The following is a 24,364-nucleotide window of genomic DNA, read 5'->3' on the forward strand; positions in this document are numbered from 1 at the left end:
GACGTTTTTCCTCACATTCAGGTGGAACTCCCCGTGTTGCAGCGTGTGCCTGTTTAGGGATTTGCTGGGTGATACCGGTCATTAACTGATGCAGCATTAAGGTGTTGTGCAGTGCTGTCAGGCTAACATCCTTGAGGCACAGAGCTGTACTGCAGCAAGGGGGGTGGGACCTGGCACTCATGATCCAGCCAGAAGGAACTGCATCACCTTTAACTGCAAGGAGCATCTCTTCGCTCAGAGATTAAGTGCTTGGAGCAGTATCAACCCCAGGTATATCCGTCCCTTTGCAATTCCCTTCCCTAAATCACTGTGCAACAGGCTGTGGTGCCATCCTGCGTGGCAGGTGGCAAAACCCATATGGCTTGGAAAGAAACCTGGCCAAGAGGGGGGCTTCGGTGGCATGTGGAGCAGGGGAACCCTCCGAGGACTTTGGCAGGGCCAAGGCCACAGCATTGCACCCAAGGTGAAACACCCAAATACAGCACAACAGACACTAGCTTTAACATCCACGTAGGTTTTCCACTGCTCCGACACATCCATCATTGCATTTAATTCACAGTTTTCACAAGCTGCTTAACAGGAATTACCTGTTCTCAGCAGGGGAGGGGGAAGGAAAAATAGACATTAAGCACTGAGAAACTCAGGAGAAAAGCAGGGTGTTGATTTTGTATTTTCATTTGAAAATATGACTCACTTTGGCCTGGATTTTCAGGTGGGTTTGTGCTGAAGCTGCATTTTTTCTGGCAGGAGCAAGGGTGGGTGATGCTCCCTGGCCAGCCCCTGTCCCTAGACCGCTTCTCCCATGGGGGGTGGGAGACAGTTTGACCCTTCTTGTTCTTCAAGGATCGAATTTCCCTTCCAAACCCTGAAGATTTAGCAAGAGAGCTGCTTGTAGAAATACCTGCATCTCACCCAACAGTCAGCTAAGGTGGTGCTCCTGGTTGAAAACCACTTGCAGGTGAAAATCAAAGCTTCCCTGGAGCTTGGTGCTGGCTCCTTGAGCTGCTTTCCACTTCTCTGTTAGCAGCAGCTTCCTCTCGTCCCTGCGGGGGAATGGCCAGGGATGGGTCAATGTTTAACTGACCTGGGAAGGACGTGTGAGCATGTCCACTGGAGCCAGCCCCAGCCTTGGCAGGGAGCTCCTCCGGCTCCAAAGCTGCTCACAAAGGCCCCTCCATGTTCAGGGAGGACAGTGTGTGAGCGGATTTTCCTTCTCCTTTCAAAGCCACCGCCCTGCAGAATGGGCCTGAGCTCTTCCAAGGCGCACCCCAAGGTGACCAAGGTGGCACCAATGGGTGCTGGGGAGGACATGCCTGCTCTTGCCACCCCGTACCAGCTCCCTGGTGTGCTGGGACAGCCCAGCCTGCACCCGCCAGCTGCAGCAAAGTGGGGAAAACCCACCTTTCACCAGGAACTTCCACCTCTCCGGGAAACCTGGTATGGGAGAGCTTCTACAGGTAAGGAGGTCATCACTGAAATATTGCAAAGTGCAGGGCAGAGAACCAAGGGGGCTCAGCTGGGGCTGTTGGTTTGCTTGCTGCAGCATGGGCTGGGTGCAGGGGCGTGCACATGCCATTCTGCATCAGCAGCTTTTTGCCATTTCCAGGACATTTTAGCTTTGGGAAAACTCATTCCCCCAGACCTGTTTCAGAAAGCATCTGGGTCACCAGATTTCAGGATCCTTACTCCATCAGTCATCCCTCTGGGCATGGCCCCACTCCCCAGCATCGTCCTGGCACGCAATGACCCCAGCCTGAGTCTGAGCAAGCCCTTGCACAGCAGCCCCATAACTCTTAGCCATATATGCATCCTGCTCACCTGCAGCTGCTGGGTATATAAAATCATTAGCTTAATTAGAATTCGATTCTGGGTAATGTGCTCAGCAGGGTAAAACTCAGCATCAAAAAAAATCATAGCCATGTCTTGCACAGGGCTAATTTCATAAGCCAAGAGGCAGAGGAAGGCAGACACTATATAGCTGTGTGTGTTTTTCTACAAGTGGCGCTGTGCAGCCTCTCCTGCAGCCTTTCAGAGCAGGGTTTAAATTCCATCCATACCCAAGCCCTTCCTGGAGGTGAGGAAGGAGGTTTGGACCCATCTGAAAGTGGATGTGTAGCTCTGTACAACGAGTGGGATGGTGACGAACGGCCTCCCCAGCCGTGTTAGCTGGGCGTAGGGAGAAATGCCCACGAACGCCGGTGTGGTTTGAGAAAGGGCAGCGCAGAGGACGCAGGATCAGCAGCCCTAGCACCCTCCTCCCTGCTTTTCCATTTCCAAAAACGGATTTCTGACACACACCGAGCAGCATTAAGCAGTGCTGCTTCACCGGGGGGTAGATATTTCCTTCAGGGTCATTCACCAAGAGGCATCAGGTAAACTGTGAAAGCAAATAAACCTCTGGCACAATAGAGTGACGTTCCCAGAGCTGGAGGTCTTGGAGAGAATACAGATCAGGTCTGGCTGTACAGCAGGGGGCTTCAAGTACTTCATGACAGCAAGTACGACCAAATATTCCTGTTCTGGAAAACTATCATCACTGGGCATTTAACAAGTGCTTGTAAAGAACCATATATTTTTATAAAAAGTTTTAAAATCCCTCAATAAATGTCATTTTCTATTACTTTTCATTTTCAGAAATAAAAAGAGTATGCTCAAGAGTACTTGAGCGACGTATTAGCTTGAGCTGCTGTCTAAATAAGCAAAGCCTCCAAGAGAGTAAGTTTTGTTTGGTTTATGATGGTTCATCCTGACTTGTGTTAAATCCCACTTCCTCCAGTGGGGAGAATCTGCTGCTACTGGAGTGCAAGGGTGAAAAATAAAAGCCATGAGAACGCCTTCAGCTCGGGCTTGGCACTGGCAGCACGGTACAGTGAGGCGATGGTCTCTATTGCTGGCATCATGCAGGTGTGCCAGGGACCATCCCTGCACCAGGAACAAGCAGGTTCGGGGACAGCAAGTACTTGGCCCCCAGTTCTGTGTCTACAGAGGATAAGGGCAAGTCTCATACAAGACATAAGCATGGATAGAATGAGTGGAAATAATTTAAAACAAACAAACAAAAAACGCCAAACCAAACACACACAAAACAAACCATCAAATCTCACAAGGGAGAAATTCCCCAAAGCCATACCTCTCACCAGAACAACCTTCTTCCGAGTCCCAGCCCCTTGCCTGTGCCATGTTCCCAGCACCACAAGCCACCTCCTTACATTGTACTTCCCCATTAGAAATTCCCTATGCACCAATTTTTCCTGCAGATTGAGAAGCAATAATTTAATCACCCTCCTCTTGCTATTACAAGCTGCTGTTTCAGTACATGTTCCTCAGCAGCTGAAGATTGTCTATGGAGAAGCCTCCTGCACTGGAAATTTTCACTTCAGGGACACATTCCTGCATGTGTGGAGCAGCCGCAGCTTTGCTCAGTGGTTAATCATTGCTGGTGCTCTGCAGAGCCCAGCAAACATTTATCTGATGGAGTCACCATCTCTTCCCATACCCCAACATGCTCCTTCACCTCCTCTGTCTTGTCCAAGTGCCCTGCCTTGGCAATCTTCCATCGGGCTCATTTAAAGGGACCACTGAAGTCCCCATAAGGTCACCTCCAAATTATTCTTTTTAATATAACTATTACATTTAGCATCAGCTATAATGTAATTCCTGCACCTTATCCCCAAGTCTCCTCCCCTGTGGCCACCTTGGGGCTCCCACCACACGGGAACAGAAGCTGCTCAGCAACAACTCACTTGACTCCACCATATAAAATGGCATTTCAATGACCCAGGACAGTTTTTTTGGAGAGCAGATGGAATAGAAAAACTCTTTTGTAAGCCAAATACTTACTGCGCATGCAAGTATTTATTTGCGCAAGGGGCGGGAGGGAAAGGCAGCCAGCTGAGAGCATCAGTGCAGGACAGACCTGAGCTCAGGTCACATTCAGGCCTCAGCAAAAGCACTGCTTTAATAACTAACAGGCGAGTGCTGGGGGTGTAGCACCTTATTTCAGGCTGATTTCCAAAGATGAGGTTCTGTGATTGTACCACTTGTCCGACTGTAACCCACTAAATTCTGAGCGCACTGGCTGGCTGCATCCCAGTTCTGCTGTGGTTGGTAAAAGCATCAGAGATATTTTTTTGGTGGAACTAAGAAGTAACAGTTATAAAGTCTCAGGCACTGAGCAGCAAAGAAAAGACTCAAACTGCTGCCTGTTCCCTGCTTCAAAAGGGCAGGCAGTGAGAAAGGGGCAAAGCTCAGAGGTTTCTTGGCCAGCTGACGGTCACAGGTTGTGGCAAGAGAAAAGGACCCTTGGTCGCACGTGGGACCCAGGGAGTTGAGGAGGCCACAGGAGTTGCAGAGGATGGTTATTGTCACATACAAGATGAATGAGAGGTTGTAGAGGGAAGTAGGAGAGGCATGTGGCAGACATTTTTTAGATGCCTCAGGCACAGGTACATCCTCACTTTATTTCTGCAGCTAATAGAATAATTTTTATACCACATGTTCCTGGAGTACGCCAAGAGACACTTTAGTAGGACATGTCAACTAAAAAATAGAGCAGAAAAACATTGCTGAGTACAGCCTAGCAGCTGATGATCGCCCAATAGTTACTTCATCCACTTTTTCTTTCATCTTTAAGGGCCCCTTTCTTTCAACACCGTGCCAGAAAAGGGAGAAGCCAGCATCATTAAGCAGCACCCACCTCGAAGACCTCAAGTAAGGTGAGTTTGAAAAGCTCCCTATGAGTTGCTCTTATCGACCTGTTGACGTGGGCTTTCTCGGGGACATGGGCACAAGTCACAGCACCACAGAGGGGAAAACAAATACCATACAGTAACGCAAGCAGGAGGTCCTGCCTTTAGATGATCCTCCCTAGATGAGCTTTATCACCACCCAAGTTTGTTATCTGGGCCAGAGCAGATATACTGACCGCAGAGAAGTTATTTTTGGTTCCTTAGCACAAGACAAAGGCTACATCTTCTAAAACAGCCAAAGAGGGGCCAGTGCAGCCAGGCCCTGGACTTTGCCCACCTGCCCGACTCCTCGCTGGCCAGCCCTCACATGCTATGGAGGCACCCAGTGCAGACACATGCCCCAGCCAAATTTTAGTGCTCCCATGTGGCTGATGTGGCCAAGACTAAGCCCTTGGCAGAAGGGGTCCAACTTGCATCATGTGGGGCTGGGTTTGCCTCTTCAGGCCAAATATCCCACCAGTGTCTGGTACCAGCAGACAGACGCACTTTGCAATGGGGTCGGTGAAAATACAGAGCAAGTATTTTAGGATTCCATATTTGCTATGCACGCTATGTACCCACACATACCTTTACCTTCTCCTCTCAACAGCATGGTATATACATATGCATACACACCCCTGTATATCTAGAGGCATAAAAAAAAATCCCCCCCAAAAAATTTGTTCATTCCTCCTTGAATTCCTTCCTTTCCCCTTTTTACACTTCCCAGATCCCTTCCCCTCCCAGCCCTGAAACCCATGACTCTGCCTGACCTGGCAATTGGGCTTTCCCCCCCAGGAGTCACCATAACATAACTAGCACTCTAGAGATATATTTATATCCATATAATTTACTGCAGAGGAGGAAAGGAGACACAGCTAACATACCATGCTGCACAAAGACTAAAGTTGCTATTTCATTAAAAGAAAACTAAAAAACAACAGTGACAAGAAGCCCTCCACATGCGTTTTCTGTGCTGTTATTTTTCTGCACTGATGCTTACATACAATACAAAACTGGGGTGGGGCTCAGGCCTTGGAGACCCCCCACCATGTGCTCGCAGGGCCAAGCTGGAGCTGTATTACCAGGATCGTACAACTCTTGCCATAAATCCGGTTATTTAAAACCCAAAGCCCGAGAATCACACTGCTTTCTGTGCTCCACCTGACTTTTCATTGCTTCTCCACACCCTCCCATACCCGCCAGCACACCTTCCAACATTCAATCTCTTACCTGCTCATCACTGAGGATGCAAAGCTGCCAGAGTTTGACTCAGACTCAGTTCTCCCCTCTTCCCTATGTGCCCACAGAAGGTCATTGTAGACACCAGGTTCAGCCCTGCTCTGGATTGCCCCAGAGCTACAGCTCTTCCACTTTACTCCTCAGAACTTTCTCTTTCAGAACTCCTGCTTGAGGCTTTTAGCTGTGTTTCTTCCCTGCTGCTTGACCCAGGTCCAGGGGCTTCAAAACTGAGAGCAAAGAGGTCTCAGAGGGATAAAATCAGGCAGGGAAAAAGAACCACTTGTCCAAACCCCTCCAAGCACAGGTGCAGCAGGGTGTTTTACTTGGGAAACCACTCAGCTGCTGGAAATAACCACACGCCCCCACCCCTGCTCTCATGTAGGCAGGACTTTCAATTAGAAATTAAAGACCAATGTTGTACCTGCTGCTGAGACCACTCTAAAAGAGCCCAGCTGTAATGGGACGTATCAGCAGCCTAACTAGGCAGCTGGAGGGAGTCCTCGGGGTTGGGGGATAAATGGGGCCGAACACAGTTCCTGGCTGTTTAATCTCTGGAAGAGATGTACGTGTCCCACCTGGCTGTGTGCCTCTGTAGCACTCCCGTGGGTCCTGCAGCTTCGAGCAGCCCCGGCACTGCTGTGCGTTACAGCAGCAAAGAGCTGCCCACACTGGTAATCCTCCTTCCCAGCCACCTCTATTACCCCTTGCAATTAAAATCCTTAGGCAAACATCTTGCCTCCCTGCACTGCTTTGAGACACCCCTGTTTCTCCCTGAGAGCATCTCCGCTCTCCCAAAATTTGGTGACAAACCTGCTCCATATGTTGCCCAACAGCACACCTGCTGAAGCTGGGGTGCTTTGCTCAAGCCTTCCTTGAGGTGATTAAGGTCTTTTTACTATAATAAAGGACAGAATTGCCACCAGACAGGGTCAGTTAAACCCGCTCCACTTAGGGCTGTGGCTCTGGCCATGACTGGTCGCTTCAGAGAGCATGGGTGGCCACCAACTATTGAATAACATGTCCCTGGATTTGGTGGGAGGATGAGGCGGCAGCACCTGGAAGGAGCCCAGCTACGCCGTGTGAACTGTCACGTGGAATCACAGCCACCTTTAGAAATCTCCTAACTGCACGTAATTTTTTGTCATTGATCTTAATTCCATTATGGCTGTATTAATGTATTATTTAAACACTGATAATACTCACTGCAGGATGAAGACACTGTTAATCCTACCCCATACTTCTGCCGTTGCTGTTAGGGACTGTAAACAGCTCCAGCAAAAGGCTTTTTTCCTATGGGAATATTTTCAAAGACAGCAGAGCAGGATGACGTGTCCTTCTCAAGGACTTTTAGAGGATTTCGGTCAGAGCGTATTTGCAGAGAAAAATCCTGTGAGGTTCACAGAGATGAAAGAAAAGAGTCAGTTTTCCAGCCTGTGACAGAACTTTATCCGAAAGCCTAAAAACTGGCTTCCCTGCCAGGCACAGCGAGATGGGCAGATAGATGTGGGAGTTTCTGTGCCTTCAGTGACCTGCCGCTGGCTGCCTTGATGGCACCTCGGGAGTGATGCACAGCCCGGACCACAGTTTGTGGTGTCACATGCTGCCATCTAGTGCCATTTTTTTAAGTTTCATATTCAGTTTTGTGGGGTTTTTTTTTTGATGCTGAGAGACAGGTGAACTTGGTGTTGGCTAACGGGAAATTCCCCCTTTACATGATGCTGCTGACTTCTTTTCTCCTGCATTTTTGCACTGATTTAGAGGATGCTTCAAAATTATAGCTCAGGCTTTGGCAGCAGTTCAGTGCACGCAGAGACATGTCACCATTTATTGGACACTAGTTCGTATTCAAGGAGTTAATGATGTCCCTCATAAAGTGTAAGTCAGGTCTTACCGATGAAGTCCTTGATGCTCCCTTTAATTTTTACGGAAGCCGTACTGAGCTGCCATCCTAGAAGGGGACACCAGCAATATCAAGCCATGAAATGACCCAGTATCATCTAGTAGTTTGGCATCATCTAAGGAGGTAACTTAGCTCCTTAAGATAACAATCCATGCTCAGAGCAGTCTGTAAAGCAAGTCTCTGCCCACTTCCATTAGCCTCCAGGAAAGGCACTTTGTACCACGCACAGTTCTGCAGGGAAAGGTCTTAGGTTAATGTAAAAGAGATTGGTTAGACACTGGGGACGGTGCTCTGGGTCTCAAGTAACTGGGATCTACCCTTGGATGACCTGCTAGGAGACTTTCTATTAAATTATGATATGTGTCCACGCTTCAGCTTTGACATGAAGCAATCCCAGCTGGGGTATGTCTTCACCCTGGTCTTGGGCACTGTTGAGACTCAAAGAGAAATACCTACAGGCATGCAACTAGTGTCAAACTGGGTTTTTGCTGCTTTGACTGTAATGCAGGAGATCCCCCCAGTTTTGTCTTCTCCTGAAGGACCAAAGTGTTCATCTCGCTGAGCATCCACTAGAGATGTCAATCTCTTCCCTCTATTCTAAGCAGCTGGGCCAGAATTGGAGCTAGAAAAACGTCAAGGTAGTTTCATATCAGTTTTTATGATTGTATGGAACAACCAACGCTGAATATTATAAATATTGGACTTGCAGAGGCTTGAACCTGCTGGTCCTGTGCAAGCAATTGCTCCTGCAAAGCCCTGGAGTCAGCAAGAAGTGTCTCCAGTCCCCAGAATGAAGGTAAGCACACAGGTCAAGCCCTGTGCGTGAGTCATTGCTGGCTGCAGGCTCCTTTCCCTCACAGTTTGGGCATCCCAAGGAGTTCTGGTTTGCACTGGCTGCACTACTGTCCCTGGCTGAGCCTGGGAACTTGCTGAAACACTGGTGTGTGGGTGAAAGGAAACAAGGGGAAAGCTTCTGAATCTCCAGCGTGACAGTTGCCTGAATGAGGACCTGCTGAGCCAGGACCTTAAATATTTTTGAGGCTAAAGGTTTGAGGACCACTCTTTAAACCTGAGCAACTCGAACCCGTCACTTGCAGCTGGCAGGGAGAAGACCGCAAGCGCTGTGTGCTGTAACCACTGCTGGCAGTCCCAAACGTGCAAAAGTGTTTCCTTCCTTTGGATGATGAAATTTTCTTGGACAGCCGGCTCAAAGTAGTAACACCTTGGGGGGAAGAAGCATGTGTACATTGTTTTAATGACGATTTTTTTTTTCCATCATGCCCCAGAGCTGTGAGATAAACTGCAAGCACAGTGGAAATCTGTGATAAATTTCTGCAAGTTGGCTGCACAGGGAGATGCTGGCTGCCTTTATCTGGGGAGGCCCTGAGGGGCTGGGCGTGGGTTTGCAAGCTGGCGGCTGTTCCGTTCTCTTTCAAAACCTGCAGGTGTATTTATTTACATTTTTTAATACCTCGTAGGCTCTGGAGAAGAGGGGGCAAAGCCCAAGACACCTCCCTGGCAGACGTCAGCACTTGCACAAGCTGCAGATGCTGGACTTGACCCGCAAGCGCCGAGAGGTAATGCTGAGATGGATTTGGGGAGAGGCTGGGTATACACTCGTATGGGGGTCTGCCCATCCCCAGTGCCTCTCCCACGGACTGGGATGCTTGAAGCCTCTTGCTGGGAAGGTCAAACGAAGCATTCCTATGGCTCAGGCAGAGGAGAGGTGGGGAGCTTCCCCAGGGCCCCTGTATATTTGTGGATTTTCCAACATTTTGCCCTCACTTAGCTGCGGCTCATGGAGAAACCAAAAATCTCTGGCCGGCTCATGCTCTATCACATACCCAGTTTGGCAAATACTATTTGCTTGGGTTCAACTACTCAGCTGTGTAATTATTTTCAACGCTAACCCCCTAATGATATGCTGCATTGAGCTGTTAAAATGTGTTTGCTCCTCTGGTGCTTGTGTTGACGACTCATTTGCAAACCCAGGCAGAGCTGAAGCGAAATCTCCACAGGGAGGCAAAAATCAATAAACAAAAAATCAAGGAATTCAGCCCAAAGAAAGTTCTTGACACTTTCCAGAGAGGCAACAGCGCCGAAAGCCAAGACCTCGTCCCTGCTGAGCACAATCAGTGTTTTCACGGAGACGATCGTGGTAAGTAGAATAAATTTCCAAGGCAATGTAGAACTCGCTAGTCTCTTAAATGTCGTCAGAGAAGTTTCCCCATGGAAGCTGCTTGCACTGCTCCATCTCCTGCAGTGGCACAGTGCAAGTTCAAAAGACTGGTGGGGGGAAGGCGGAGAGATGTGTTCATAAGACAAAGCGTTGGGATGCCTCAGAACAGGACGCAGGTCTCTGGTCTGGTTCTCTGACAGCACCCAAACGGACCCAAGCAGATGCGAGTTAAGCGCCATGGACTGGCCATAGGGGCGTAAAACCAAAGTCCTTAGGGCCAGGCCCCTGCGGCAGCAAGTTCTCACTGACAGGAAAGTCTTAGCTTGTCCCACATGTCCCCTACACAGCAAACTAAGCATGAGGACAGAGGGTGTCCCTGGGGTCCCACGTCTGTGGAGAGTCAGGGAGTCCATCAGGCAAAACTGTCCCAGGTGGTGAACATACAGGATGCTGCAAAGGTGAGCATACACAGGCTGGGGGGAACCTCTGAAGCTCCACCAACGTAATGGCCAAAGGGATGAAGGAGAAAAAGAAAAAGGAAAATGACTGCCTGAAGACCAACCCTTTTACCAGGTTTTGCCCCCTGCCCTCTGCCCCAGCATGGGACACCTCCTGCCTGAGCCTGGGGTGTGCTCAGGTGGACACAGGCTGTGACAACATCACAGTGGTGACTCTGGCAGCATTGGCAGTCTCTGATTAAAATGTGCCCTGACAGCTTTCCTTCAAGCACAAGACATGAGTTACTCTGGCACAGTCTCCACCACAACACGCATCCATCCTCAGCTGGGGAGCTGAAGCCAAGCCCAGCCCCACGCTGGCCCATGCGGGCACAGAGCTGGTCCCTTCCTGGAGGGAGTGCAGGGCTGAACTGGGGCAGCTGCAGGCACCCACGGGTACGCAACTGTGCTGTTCCCTGGCAGACGTGGTGCACAGGGTGCAAACAGCCAGCTCACCTCTTCAGCTGGGGTCCAGCAGGGCAGGCTTCAGAAGATCTCTTCTACTGCACCAGGCTGGTCACATACCAAAATTTTCTGCTCTGAAAAAATGTGTGATGTATCCCTTGCCGCAAAAAGGAAACCTGGATGATTACAGATCGCTGGGTATTTTCAGGGATCTTTTGAGACTGTTTTTTGGCAGAACAGTCAGCCTTGCCTCTCCCCTTTGACATGCATGAAGGACTGAAAGAGGGTACCCACACAACACCGCAAAAAAAAATGTTCAACACCTTGCAGTAAATCTTCTCTGGCAGACCCTTGGGCACATTGGGAAGCTGGAACTGGGTTCAGCAGAGGGAAAAAAGTGGAGAACGGACTGCTCGAGCAACAGCTGCCAGAGATTTGCTCCTGGCTTCAGCATTGCGTGGTCCACCGATGTGTTGCATTCACATGCATGATGTAGCCTCTGGACATCTGCCATTCTTAAATGACCATGGGGTAAATGTTCACAGTCACTGAGGTTACTCACGTTTCAGGTTTAGTTTTATTTGGAAACCATTTCACACAGCCCAGGGCCAGGCAATTTCCATCGCAGATTTGCATCCCTCTGGGTGATATGTAATTAAGGTGAGATGCTCCCGGTTAGATGATTTCCAGCCATGGCTCCGTGTTACTTCAACATCTGATGTGAAAACGCATCAGGTACAATTCATTTAACAGTGACAGATCTCAGGCTCCCTTGGGCACGTGGTCCATCACAGGAGGGAGCATGGCATGGTCAGCGCGACGGTGATGCCAGCAAACACTGAGCAGGGGCTTTTCCTTCCCCCGCCGGCCCTGAGGACAGGCGAGCAGCAGGAACAGGGGTAGCGTGAATCTGGAGTGCTGACCTACCGTCCTTCGTGCTTGCGCTGGTTGATGCAGGCTGGGGGAGCAGCCGGGGGGGTTGAAGGTGCTAAGGCACGTAAGGTGACCTCACTGTCCCTAATGAAGGGGAAATCAAAGCAAATCTCAGCTGCCACTTTGTGCTGACATCCCCGAGGCACAAGCCCTGTTCTGCGTTGCTTGCACGTGACAACCTTCGGCAGAGGCTGGAAATGTATCACTGAGGGTAAAAACGCTTAAATCGGTGAAAAACTTGTCTGGCAGTGAACTTTCACCAGGAGAAAGGGGAACAGACTTGGCTGCTCCTATTCCCTTGTGTTTCTTCACCTCAGCTCTCTTCTGCTTGGGGATAAAACAATATTGCCTCTTGCCAGACTATAATTTCACCAAATATAATCCTGAGTATATTAAACCTTTATATTATACCTTACCCTGCCCGGCCCCGGGCATGAGTCTAGTCTTAGAGGGATCTCTCAGGATCTTCTTTGCACGCCTCCAGCTGCCCATAGCCATTTCCAGCCAAACTCTAGGGGACTGGGCATGCAGCTCTGCAAAATTATGACTTTTTTTTCTTTTTTTCCTCTCCTCAAGGGAATACGTGGGGTGGAGGACTCTCCAGGCAGCATGACGGGGCCGAACGCTCTCCAGGCAGGAGCAGGAAGGTTGACCTGTGGTTCTGCAGGGAGCCGCAGATGAAGGATCTGTTCTGGGACACCTCCAGCACAGGGTCTGAGGACTGGGAAAGGGAAGAGAAGATTCACCGCAAACCTATGCTTGTGAGAACCAAGACAGAGAGAATTTCTCTCTTTGATGACTTCTTTGACCGGGATTTCTAGTGGCATGGCTTGGGGCAAGAGAGATGTGCTGAAGAAATATGTCCCAGCAGCTCTGGTGGGGCTGAAAACCTCCCAGATGGGTGGACCGAGGGTGGAGACACAATGTTTGTTGTAAGCGGCATTTCTGGGAGTATGGGCCAGTGGAAAAGACAGCTGGAAATGAGGAGACCACTGATGTGGAGTAAATAATGACTGTCTGGGTTATGTGGCTGAATCAAAATATCTGAGGGGAAAAGCAGTTTGGACTGATCTGAGGGAAAAAGGAGCTTGGACTGAGCAACAGTGAAGTGGGGACAGAGGGAGGAGGAGGAGGTTGGCAAAAAAAACCCAAGCAGAAGCTGGAAAAAATTCTGGGTTAACCCCAAATACGAAGTTCCCACTGAAATGAAACGTTTTGCTTGCCTTTGGGTTACTCAACCTTTCTGTTTGACTTTTTAACCTTATATCCTTTTCTAAACCACAAACCCCCAGTTCAAAATATAAGGTAAAAACATTCATTTAGGAAGTCTTTAAAATAAATACTCTGGCATTTCTAAAATTCCATTTTTAACTTTTTTAATTATTTTTTTTTTTTTTATCTCCTCTCATCCCCTGCCCTAGATACAGAAGTACATGTACTTTCTTTGCTTCTAACCTCCCGTTCTATAGATAGTAGATAGTCTTCTGAAAAAGCTGGCTTTTGGTCACTTGTTTTCTCTGTTCAGGGTTCAGTGCTGCAAAGTGAAGGGTAGAAACTGAGGGATCCCCAGCGATTCCTGCAGACGCTACCCCGGTGGTGCTGGTCAAGGCTCCTGTGTCCACCCAGAGTTTGAACAAGCTGCCCCATTGCAATCAGACATTTCCATGTATATTGGAAAAGATGGTTATATGAAGGGTATCAGATCTATCGAAGAGATTCTTGCAGTTTCCATCTCTCCTAAACTGTATTTTTTCATAAAATTATCTGCTTTTCCTTATAAAGTCATTTGTTATCTGAAAGGGAACTTCACCCTGTGCTGTCTCCTATCTGGTTGTCTTCATAGGTCTGTAAAGGCCACTGCAGTAAATCATCAGCTTTCTGGAACACATTAAGTCATTCAAGCACATATATAAACCGAGATTACAGTTACACATCACGTAGTGATTTCAATGTGACAAACTGGATATGCAGGGCCCCAGCGCTATACAAGGGAGGGAGAGAGCCCACCACCAGCCCTGGCCATGACAAAAAGATCTGCCTGGTTCCCAGAGTCAATTTTGCTTCTGTTTGCAGTTGCAGAGCTGGCAAAGGGCATTCACTCTTCCTTGTGCCTCCTGCATGTCTCCCTAGGTTGCTTTCGTAAGCAACTGGTGTCTCTAAAACTATCAGGGGGTAAAACATCTTCAAATCAGCTAATTGCCACAGGGCAGGGACTCCAGGAGTAACAAATGCAATTCCCATCACAGTGACTTTCCTTTCCTTCAGCTGGAAATCTTATCCTCTAATTTTTCAAGTCGAGGCATCCAGAATAACTAGATCTGGAGTCAGTTCTCAATTATCCAGGACAGCACAGGGCTTGAGCAGCTTGGGATGGATGAAACATGTCCTGCATCACTGTCTCAAACCTGCACAACCTCCCACAAAGCTGTTTTAGATGTGTCTGCCCTGCATCCTCAGCTTCCTGGATTACAGAGCCAGAAAAAGAGCAGACGACACGTTTTTACATGTATTTAGGGGAATCAGACACCCGTGGCTGACTCAGTTTCAATGCTATTTAGCTCAAGCTTTATTGAAAATCCCAGGCAGAGCGGGAGTTGGAAATCACAGCCAAAGCCCCAAATCAAAACTGGAGCCTCCAGCACAGCTTCCCAGCACTGAGCTTCTCTGTCCTGATTTCACCTCTCTCTCTTTTTGACATCCCTAAATGTATAGCCTGTCTCTATGCTTCATGGAGAACACTGTTCCTTGGAGAAAGCCTGCACTTATGCATGATTTCACAGAAAAGCCAAGAAAACAAACCCCAACACAGAGAAGGAAGAAGAACAAAAATTATTTTAATGAGATAGGAGAACTGCTCGTGGCTAATGAGTCTGTGTGTTTTAAAAACGCCCTGAGAACTTCGCTGATAAACATGGTCACCATGTGTGAGCTGGAAATATCGTGAGAGCTTTGGATTCGACGTTGAGGGTATGCTGAAAAGGTCAATGATTTAATGGGCTGGAACAATTAATCTGGCACTTGTCTATACACCTGTTCTCTTAATGATGTGACACATCTCCCTTCTGTGTTCCCATCTGTCAACAATTAAGCTATAATTGGTGGAAATGCAATTTATTTCAGATAGAGCTGATTAGTTTTCCAATAATCATGTTGCCAGCCCTGAGGAAGAGTGCTGCCCATGGAGAAGTGTATGTGGACCAGTCAATCCATATCACAGACTGTGCAGAGAAGAGACTCTGAGCATTAATTTATCAATTTACAGTGTGCAAAATGTGCTCTAATGGAGGCAATAAAATCAGAAAACCCACTTCCTAATTCTGGTGCTCGACATTGTTTGACTGCGCTGCCCTCGGTTGTATCAATTCACCATAACCTGTAGAGGGGCAGATGGCAACTCATCCTCTTCTCATGTTTTCTAACATCCTTCCAGAGGCTGGAAATGAAAACGTTCTCTCTATTACTAAAGGTGAAACTTAGGCTTTTCTACAAATTACAGAAGATGGAAAAAAACCCACAACATGTGTGCTGCAACTCAACAAGGAAGACTTTACAGGGCTGTTTTTCTGTCGAATAGCTCCCGATTCCAAATGCTCGATATTAGCTCATCGTTTCAGGGTTGAGTCATTACAGTCAAATATGGAGAGGATGAAACTTGCCACTCAACAGAGCACACAGCTTCAATCCAAGTCACGCACCACAGAAACCCGTGGCTGTGTATCAGCAGACCCCCTCACCTTGATGCTCGCCTGCCCCCCGGGGAGGAGGGGCTGCAGCACTGCTGCATCCTGGCTGGCAGGCACAGGTGCAGGATGAGTTTTAAAGGATAATGATGAGGAAACCTGTGTAGGCTTTGATTTTGGTGGTGCAGAGCAACGCATAGTCAGAGGAAGAAGAGCCAAGAGGGAAGGTTTCAGAGCAGGGAAGTAGAGTGAGATTTGTCTGACCTAATTCTGGTTATCTAAGGGCTGTGAAGGTGATATAAAACAGTCACTTACTCTGTTTATAGCTGAGAGCGCAAGAGAAGGAGTAAGGGGTGTCTCCAGGGGTGAGGTTTCCTCTATCTGTCCTTGGATGGGGTGAGTTACCTGCTGGTTAAAAAGGCATTTGCGTGGCTATCTCACACACCCTCTCAGCTTTGAGGCAAGGCTGGACCCATCCTGCAGGTTAAACGTGTCTCCACACAGGAGCTTGCTGAGGCAGGAGCTGCTCAGCCCAGACGCAGCACCTTCAGAGAATTCATGTTTTCAGTTTTCACCAAAGTGGAGATTTTATGCAGTGAATGATGTGGCTATGGGCATCAGCAGACAGCACAGCCCTGAAGAAAGGGGCCATGTAGGCCAGGTAGACCCCTGCCCCAAAGCATAAGGGGCATTTGATCTTCCTAGTGGAATGGTTATAAGATATTTCTGGTGGTGGTATGAACATGGGTAAAACCAAGTTCTTCCCGGTCAGGATTAGCTGAACTGGTTTTACTGAAACCTTAAAACCCAATGATAATGCTCAGCCTGAAGCAGACAACTGAGCTGGGGGAAATCGGCACCAGCAGTCAATGTCTGGCAAGACCATTAGTAAATAAATACACAACTTATAAGAGGAGACATCAATGAACCTTACCTCTGTATTTAAAAAAGCAGCCAGGTTGCTGTAATATCTGTTATTGCTCCCGAGCAGAAAAAATATTAGTTTATGCTTACTAAAGAGAGTTAGGTAAATAAAGTTGAACAAAGCCACGCTGTAACTGGATCTCATAGAATAGTCTGGATTAATGTGATTTTCTAACCTCCCTGGGCTCTGTCCCACCTGGTGCTCAGAGTATTTGACCTCCTCATGAACACGAGTTTTCAGCATCCTCCCTTCCCTAACACACACACACACTCAAAAGCAGAAAAAACCCACTATCAAAGCCACGGGGATGTATCCACTAACCTTATTTAAACCTTTTATCTGCCCTGCCTCACTGGAAGGTGTGTGACAGGCAGCTGGGATTGCTTCAATCTGCTTACACAAAGCCGGGAGACAAAAGCACCCAAGAACATCGACTTGAGCAGCTCCATTTCAGGCTGTACATGAAGATTAAAGTATTATCATCAGCTTGAAAAATATCAGCCATGGCACGTTTTCATTTGTCTAAACAGCTATCCTCAGACTGTACTGCGATAGCACAGCCCTAAACCTGTTGCTTTCCAACGCTGGAAATAGCAATTAAGAATTTACGGTTTCCAGCTTTAAATAATTCCTGAGCAAGGTCAAGAGATGGCACAAGGGTCCCCTGATGAATTAAGAGGAGGGAGGCAGCTCCCGTTTCTCTTCTGAGCCTCTTTACCTGCTCCGGTATGGGATATTGCCTTTCCTGGGATGTCCTCTCCCTCCCAGCAGTGCTGGTGCAGGGATCTCTGGCCCAGGGAGAACACGCTCCATCTCCATCGATGTGACAGAACTGCCCACAGAGAACCTCCTGTTCTCGCAGGAGTGAGAAAAATATTTAATTCTTGCTTAGCACAAGGGTTGTAGCTTTTTGCCACCTACTGACACGTTGTGGGAACGGCTCATCCTGTGAATTCCTAAAGAAAGGCTTAATCACTTGCTGGCTCTGGCTGAGAGCACATTCAGCATCTGCTAAGTGGTCTGCAAAAATAAAAGAAAGAGTAAATACTCTACTTGGCACACTGACAGGAGGGCAATGTGTATTTGATCGGTTGTTCCTTGCTATAATTCCCTCCTTGCTCCATCCTTTGAGCACCTCGTTTCATCATTCCAGAGAGCAGGGACATGGCAGAAATCATGCATCACACTTGCAAAACAAAGCCTTGATTTCTTACCCTTCTATCTTCCCCCACTTTATCTATTCCCGGCCCCCGCCCCCCCCCCCCCCCCCCCCTTCATCTCCCTCTCAAAGCCCTGCCCGGCTCTTGCCTTTAACCCAAGGGACTTCCCTTCTTCCTTAGCTCTGTTGAAGGCTGGTGATCAATGGACAGAAGGTCCCTGCAGGACCCTGCTCATTGCTCAAGCTTAATTTAAATCTTGTTTTGATGCCTTCAGCAATGCTCAAAGCTAATAGTGCTAACACATTGCTCAGAGTGGACTTCAGCCTCTGTGAGGGAGCCAAGCGCACGTGTTCATGTCTCCTGCCAGAGATGCTGAACAAGGCATCGCCTCTGCAGCCGCAGTTCTGATGCAGCTCTTGTCCCCTCGCAGAGCTGCAAGGAAGCTCAGCTGACCTGACACCTCTCTGTCCTTACAAACACACTCACCCTTGGCCTCTCAGTGGCTCTTAACAGAAACAGGAGCCTTTACAAAGTGTCGTCTGTATTAAGAGATACCTGTGTCAGTCCTAGGAAGCCTTAAATCTGGGGAATCCTTCATCTGCTCAGAGCTTCTCTCATTTTGGTCCACGCAGCTTTTCTTCATGTTCACTCCCACCAGCGGTGTGCTTTGCCAGTGCACACTCGCAAAACTCTGTTGTGTTGCTGATCCAGCCTCCAATTTCCCTGTCCCTCCTAAGTCGCCCTGAGACGCAGCAGATACCCGTGCTGGCATTGGCTGGTAGTCCAGGCAGACTGTAAATGACCCGTTTAATTAAACCAGGTTTTATGCAGCACATGATTTAACATCCAAAATTACTTTGGTACTCAATTAAAATGCTAGATAACTGTTCTGGGAGAAAAGAGGAGCAAGAAAGTGTCAGCTTTGCAGTCACCCCTTGCAGAAACACACTTTTCATTAAACACTGAGAACTGAACACTTGCCTTTCACTGGTAGCCACTTGATCTCAGTTACAAACACCACCCAAAAGCAATCAAAGTGGCTCACAACTTATTCAGTACAGCAAAAAAGGGCTGAGCTTAAAAGCCAGGTGGTCCTTCTAGCTAACACACAAATCACCTCTGTCAGTTTAGCCGAGCTGACCTAAAAATACAGCTTTTTGCCACACAAAGCCTCCCTTCTGAGACTTGCTGGAGCTGATTTTTCTTACAGTGCTCCTCTGTCTGGAGGAGAAGCTACTGAAGCTTCATTTTGGTATGTCACACTACACGGGGACTGTGAGCCCATTACTGCTTCAGTGTGACGAGGACTGATAAAATAACACACTTAAAGCATTTTTAAGGTCAGATGGAGAATTAGCACACAGTGCTGACACAGTTCTGGATGTTTTTCCAAACTCAGTACTTAAAGAAGTAGATATTATTTTGAGCAAAATTAATTCTGTTCAAAATGTGTAAGGCCTGTGCAAAATGTATTTTTAAAATTGCATTTTTCCCTAAGAACTGGCCACTCTTAAAAAACCCCAAAAACCAACAACAAACCAAAGCAAAACAAGCTTAAGACCAGGGTTTTTGTTTGGGGTTTTCTCTTTTTGATTTATTGAAATCACCATTTTCAGCCACAAAGAGTTATTGTTGCTATTTTTGTAAAGTTAATCTGTAACAACAATCCAATCACTAAAATAATCACAAAAATGTGGAATAAACCATTGTGCTTAAGCTAGAGCAGAAAAAAAGACAAAAACTCAAGAAGTCCCTTCTATTTCTAAAACCAATTTTTGTAGTAACCCTTCCTTGCAACGTTTATTTTGAGTTCTCTCATTCCTAAGGCTCTCCAGGTCCACTTTGTGGGTGTGAGCAGGACTGGAAGTGGCCATAAAGCAAAAAAGATTAAAATCTGCCTGCAGACCCTGAATCTTTTTTTGCTGAAGGATTACCTGCCAAAACCAAATCACACCCCCCTTTTGAAGCTGAGGACGAGGAGCTGGGAACAGCCCATTGCCGCTCTGGGTTTTGATCACCACTTCCTTCATCCTTTGGGCACATCACGGTGCTCTGCCCTCATTTATTATTTTTTTGTTTTTCCTCCCTCCCATCTTTCAAAGAAGATGATACTTAATTAACTACCTGCAGGGATCTTGGGTGGCTTCGTTAATGTTCGGAAATTGCTTTAAAGGCAGCCAGCCTTGCACAGTTTCTAAGGACAAGGGGCTCCTCCCTTTCTGTTACACCCACACGCTGCTCTTGGCCCGGGGAGCCCACTCCGACCTCCCGCAGCATCGACTGGTCCTGCCAGGGCATTTGCAGCATCTCACACCGTGGCACTGACTCTTGCACGGTAAGCAGAGCACTTTTTCCGTGCTTAAGCAACCAGATTTCCCATTGAGATCTAATACAGAGGGATGGCTTCAGGCACAGACAAAACAAGCCACCTCCTAGAGAAAGAGCACGATGGGGAGGCAAAGCCGACGTGGCCCTGCCGATGCTGGAGACCTGGACGGTCTGGTGGCTCCAGCTCGAAAATTAGGGTATATGGGCTGGAGGCAGTCCTTGCCTTTTCTTCACCAGCCAGGTGCTCACTGCTCTGACTTACTTTCCCAGCTCTGCCCTGTGTTCTTCCTTTCTACCATCCCCTGGCAAAAGCCCTTGTCTAAGCCCCTGGTCTTTGGCGTATCAAACTTGAGGTTTTTCTCCATCTCACCTAATGGCCAGGAAAACAGCCAGGGGTGCAAATCCACAGTTAGGCTAAAGGCAAAGGGGAGCAGCTCTGCAGAGCTTGGGGAAACACTTCAATCTCTTTGGGGTTTTACTCCAAGACAGTGATACTGAGACACTGTTTCATCAGTTGCCTTCTTGCAACTTCCATCACCTCGGTACGGCAAAGGCTCGGGTGAATGCGCGCACCAGCTTCTGCCGATGGGAGGTCTCTAACGATGTGCAAGAGCAGGGATGAGCTTTATGGCCTCGTGGGAGCACCTGGCTTGTAGGGGTGATGGTGGCCCTGCTGGGTCTGTTGGTCTGTGAAGGTGGCAGAGGGCTTCCCTTCTAGTAAAGCAGAAGAGCCTATGGTTTTGCAGCTGTAGGGTCAGATGTTTGGTGCCCACTCTGTAGGACTGTGGCCTCTACAGAAAGATGTCACTTCTGGACAAGGGACTTGAAGGACCCGGGACACCGCCAGTGTGATGCATCTTCACTTACCATGGGGAAACAGATGTTCAGCTGCACGTAACACAAGGTTAGCCACAATCTTCGCTCTTTTGATGCAATGCACTGATGAGTTTTCTGATCCAGGTGTTTAAATTATAGAAGCCTGGTCCTCATCTGTGTAAGAAAGAAAAAAATAATTACAAACCACTAAACAACAACAACAACAAAATCTCATTAAAAAGCCACCCAGACAAGGCTACTAAGTATCTGTCTGGGTTGGAATTAGGTAGCTGCAAAGAGCGAAAAGGCTTTTGTTTATCATCAAGAAAAGTCATGTAAGTGGTTATGATGTGGAAATAGTTAGAACAAATCAGGTCTTACCTCTTCATTTCCCAGGTTTCAAGTGCTCAGATTCTGTAACTGATGTTCTGTTAAGCACAATAAGACCTGCCATTGTGCTCACACCAGGAACTGGAGAGGGGTGCCAAGATCTGGAGCAGCAAGTGAATCCACGCTAACAGAAATCTTCAAAGAAAATCATTACTCTTAACCCAGGTGTGTTCAGATTTAGGCCTTGTACTGAGAAAATGACACCTGCCTATAGCAACCCTACCTATTTGTTTTTTCTTGTTTGTACAGAATGAAGTCCTTTGCCTCTGGGGTTCATGGGCCAGGTGGTCGTTAAAGGCTGTTTTTGAAACAGTAGCGTTTTTGCAAAGAAGGTTTCACACAACTGGGGAGAAGGGCATTATAAAATTTGGCTCAATGTACCACAGTTCTTCTAATCAGATGGCTTTCGTCATAAGAAAAATAATGAACTGCTTTTAAGGTATTGTTTTCCCTGAAGTTACTTCCCTTCAGCAGCGGATTTTGCCAACCATATGCAGATTCCCCTATTAGACAACACTGGTGAGTCAGGTATGAAGTCAAGTCTTACCCTGCTCAGTGCTGGGCCTTCCACTTATGTGGGGCTGCCTCCAGTGACTGCTGCCAGCTCCCTGGGCCCATGGTTATCATCTTCTGGCCGCTCCCGAATGGCCTGCTTTGATGTCCAAGTGTAATACGATGCAGCGATGCTGGTTTCATTGATTAGCACACAAATCACACCCAGAGACTGGGTGCTTCCTGCCCTTCATCATCCACTTGGTGCATTTCAAAGAGCCCAAGAAAGATGACTTTTTTTTAAAAAAGACAAATTAAAAGATCCCAGACAGAAAAATAAAACAAACCACCGCCCCCAAACACCCAAACACCATCATCTCAGGTTTTCTGCCTATGAGTTACTCACAGCACAGAAAGCACCACCACCTTCCTGTTGTCACGAGAAGGTGTTACATTGGTGACCAGACAAATAAATGCACATGAAGCTCCTAACCTTGAGGAGAAATGTCCTTACTTTCAGAGGACAGCCAGTAACGCAACACCTGGAGAAGCAAGTGCATTACCCACACAGTTAAAGCCTGTTAACGTGAAACCCAGCCTTTTCTCCCAGATAGCTATCTCGGGTTAAATGTGCTGGAAGATGAGGAGAGCAGAGCCTGGTTTGAAAGAACCGCATGGGCTTTTCCCCCCGTCCCCCGAGGTGACATTATCAGAGGCTGCTCAGCTTCTGCCCAGGTTCCCAACCTGCAATGCCTTCTGCTGCAGTGATACATTTCCTAAAGGTTGGAGAGTTGTAGCTCCTCAGTCATTCATAGCCAACCTATTTCTCCCCATGGTGGTTTTTCAGAAATACATGGACTTGGACTCAAGTTCCCTCCACGGGCCTCTTGAGGGACTTTATGTCCTGGTTTCAGCTGGGACAGAGTTCATTTTCTCCCTAGTTGCTGGTACAGTGCTATGTTTTGGATTTAGTATGAGAATGATGTTGATAACACGCTGATGTTTTAGTCCTTGCCCAGTAGTGCTTACTCTAAGTCAAGGACTTTTCCATCTCCCACACTCTGCCAGTGAGCAGGGTCACAAGAAGCTGGGAGGGAGCAGAGCCAGGACAGCTGACCCAAACTACCCAAAGGGACATTCCATACCATAGAACATCATGCCTGGCATATAAACTGGGGGTGGGGGGGTGGCCAGGAGGTGCTGATCGCTGCTGGGGGACTGGCTGGGCATGGGTCAGTGGGAGGTGGGCATTGTGCATTACTTGTCTTGGGTTTTATTTCTCTCTTCTTATTTTGTCTCCATTTCATTATTAATATATAATTATTATATTTCAATTATTAAACTGGTCTTATCAGTAAAGTTGTGGCCTTTGTGAAGGCTCTGAGGAGCAAGCTCTGAGCATCTGTCTCCCTGCGATGCACTGGAGCAGACGCAGCTGGCTCAGGGGGATGCAGCCCACAGCTCTGGCAGTGGCTGCTCCTACCTGAAGGAGAAGGGGCTCTTGAACAGATTTTCATCATTTTTTCCCCATCTCAGTGACTGGCCAGAACCAGACAATAACCCCAAAAGCATTCTTAAGAAAGAAAAAGCTTTACTAAAAGGAGACAAGGGAGTTTTCAAACAGCAAATAGGATTTATAATTTCAGGTTTCCTTGGTAAAGCTTAATCTTATTTACCAAGAAGGATTTGGCAGGTGTAATTAATTCCCTGCTCTTAAACATGAAAACACTTACCTGCCTGCTTACACCACCCCGGAGTAAGCTCAGCTCTCTGTGTCAGAGCGCCCAGAGCATGCCTGTACGAGAAGGATGTGATCCTTCTCTGGGCACATGCATGTCAGGGCAGGGGACATGCTAGACACAGAACTTGGGAGCAACTTCTTGAGAAGTCCCTCTGCCTTCCTGCTCCTCTGGGGGGATTATCCCTCCCACCTCATGCTGAGGGAAGCAAGGTTAACGAGAGGGGGCTGGAAACCCAGAGGCTGAAGGGCAGGTGTTTTTGTTCCTAGAGGAGATGTACACAAGAGCAGGGTTTAATCTGGGTTTAAAATCTGGGTTATTTTATAACAGGGTTGGAAGCTACTCAATGGGAACACACCCAGGGAGGGCAGGCAGCGCTGCCAGCATTCAGCTGAGAGCTGAACCGTCTCCGGGGGGAGTTACTTGTGATGGCTGAGCTGCTCTCTTGGCTCATCACAGCTGGTACACAGAGGTCCACCTTGCCTTCCTTTGCTCCCAGCCTTTCCTCCACTAGCTGAACCTTTCCAGGAGCAGGTTGAGTTCACTAACCTGGCAGAAATATATTACAAGCCGTATATCCTTGCCAAGGCATACAATCGTCTGAGGAGGGCACACGCCTGGTCTGTAGGCAGGACTGCTTTTTCACCCTCTTTCTGTTTTTCTATAGGGTCTGGTAGCCTGTTCTGCAGCAAGAGATCAAATTTTTTTGGTTAGTCTTCCTCATGTCCACCCTCGACCCATTCAATTTTCTCCTTCTGGCCACACACAGCCCCTCAGGTGACTTAAATGTTGCCCTTTCTAATTTCCCATCGCTGCCGCCTTCTTCCCCTCATCACTCTCCAGCACCATGCCTTTTCCCCACCCCTGCAGGATAATTTGAGGGGTGGGTAACCAAGAACTTACTGTCAAGGAAGAATCTGTTTAACCAGGTTTGGTTAACCCTAGTGTGTT

General features: G+C 47.9%; 1 protein-coding gene across 2 annotated transcripts; it reads left to right on the top strand.

Moving 5' to 3' along the window:
• Window positions 1–1,111: 1,111 nt before the first annotated feature.
• CCDC198 (coiled-coil domain containing 198) lies at window positions 1,112–13,242 on the top strand. 2 transcript variants are annotated; one of them, XM_005437915.3, is made up of 6 exons: window positions 1,112–1,457; window positions 4,634–4,710; window positions 8,579–8,665; window positions 9,348–9,446; window positions 9,862–10,027; window positions 12,460–13,242. In XM_005437915.3, the coding sequence occupies exons 1-6, from the start codon at window positions 1,241–1,243 to the stop codon at window positions 12,702–12,704; spliced, it is 891 nt and encodes a 296-aa protein (XP_005437972.1). In that variant the 5' UTR covers window positions 1,112–1,240; the 3' UTR covers window positions 12,705–13,242. The 2 variants fall into 2 exon arrangements, with proteins under 2 accessions (XP_005437972.1, XP_027659322.1); XM_027803521.2 differs by having other exon boundaries at window positions 9,955–10,027.
• Window positions 13,243–24,364: the final 11,122 nt, after the last annotated feature.

The sequence above is a fragment of the Falco cherrug genome, chromosome 7, assembly GCF_023634085.1.
Source record: "Falco cherrug isolate bFalChe1 chromosome 7, bFalChe1.pri, whole genome shotgun sequence".
NCBI lineage: Eukaryota > Metazoa > Chordata > Aves > Falconiformes > Falconidae > Falco > Falco cherrug.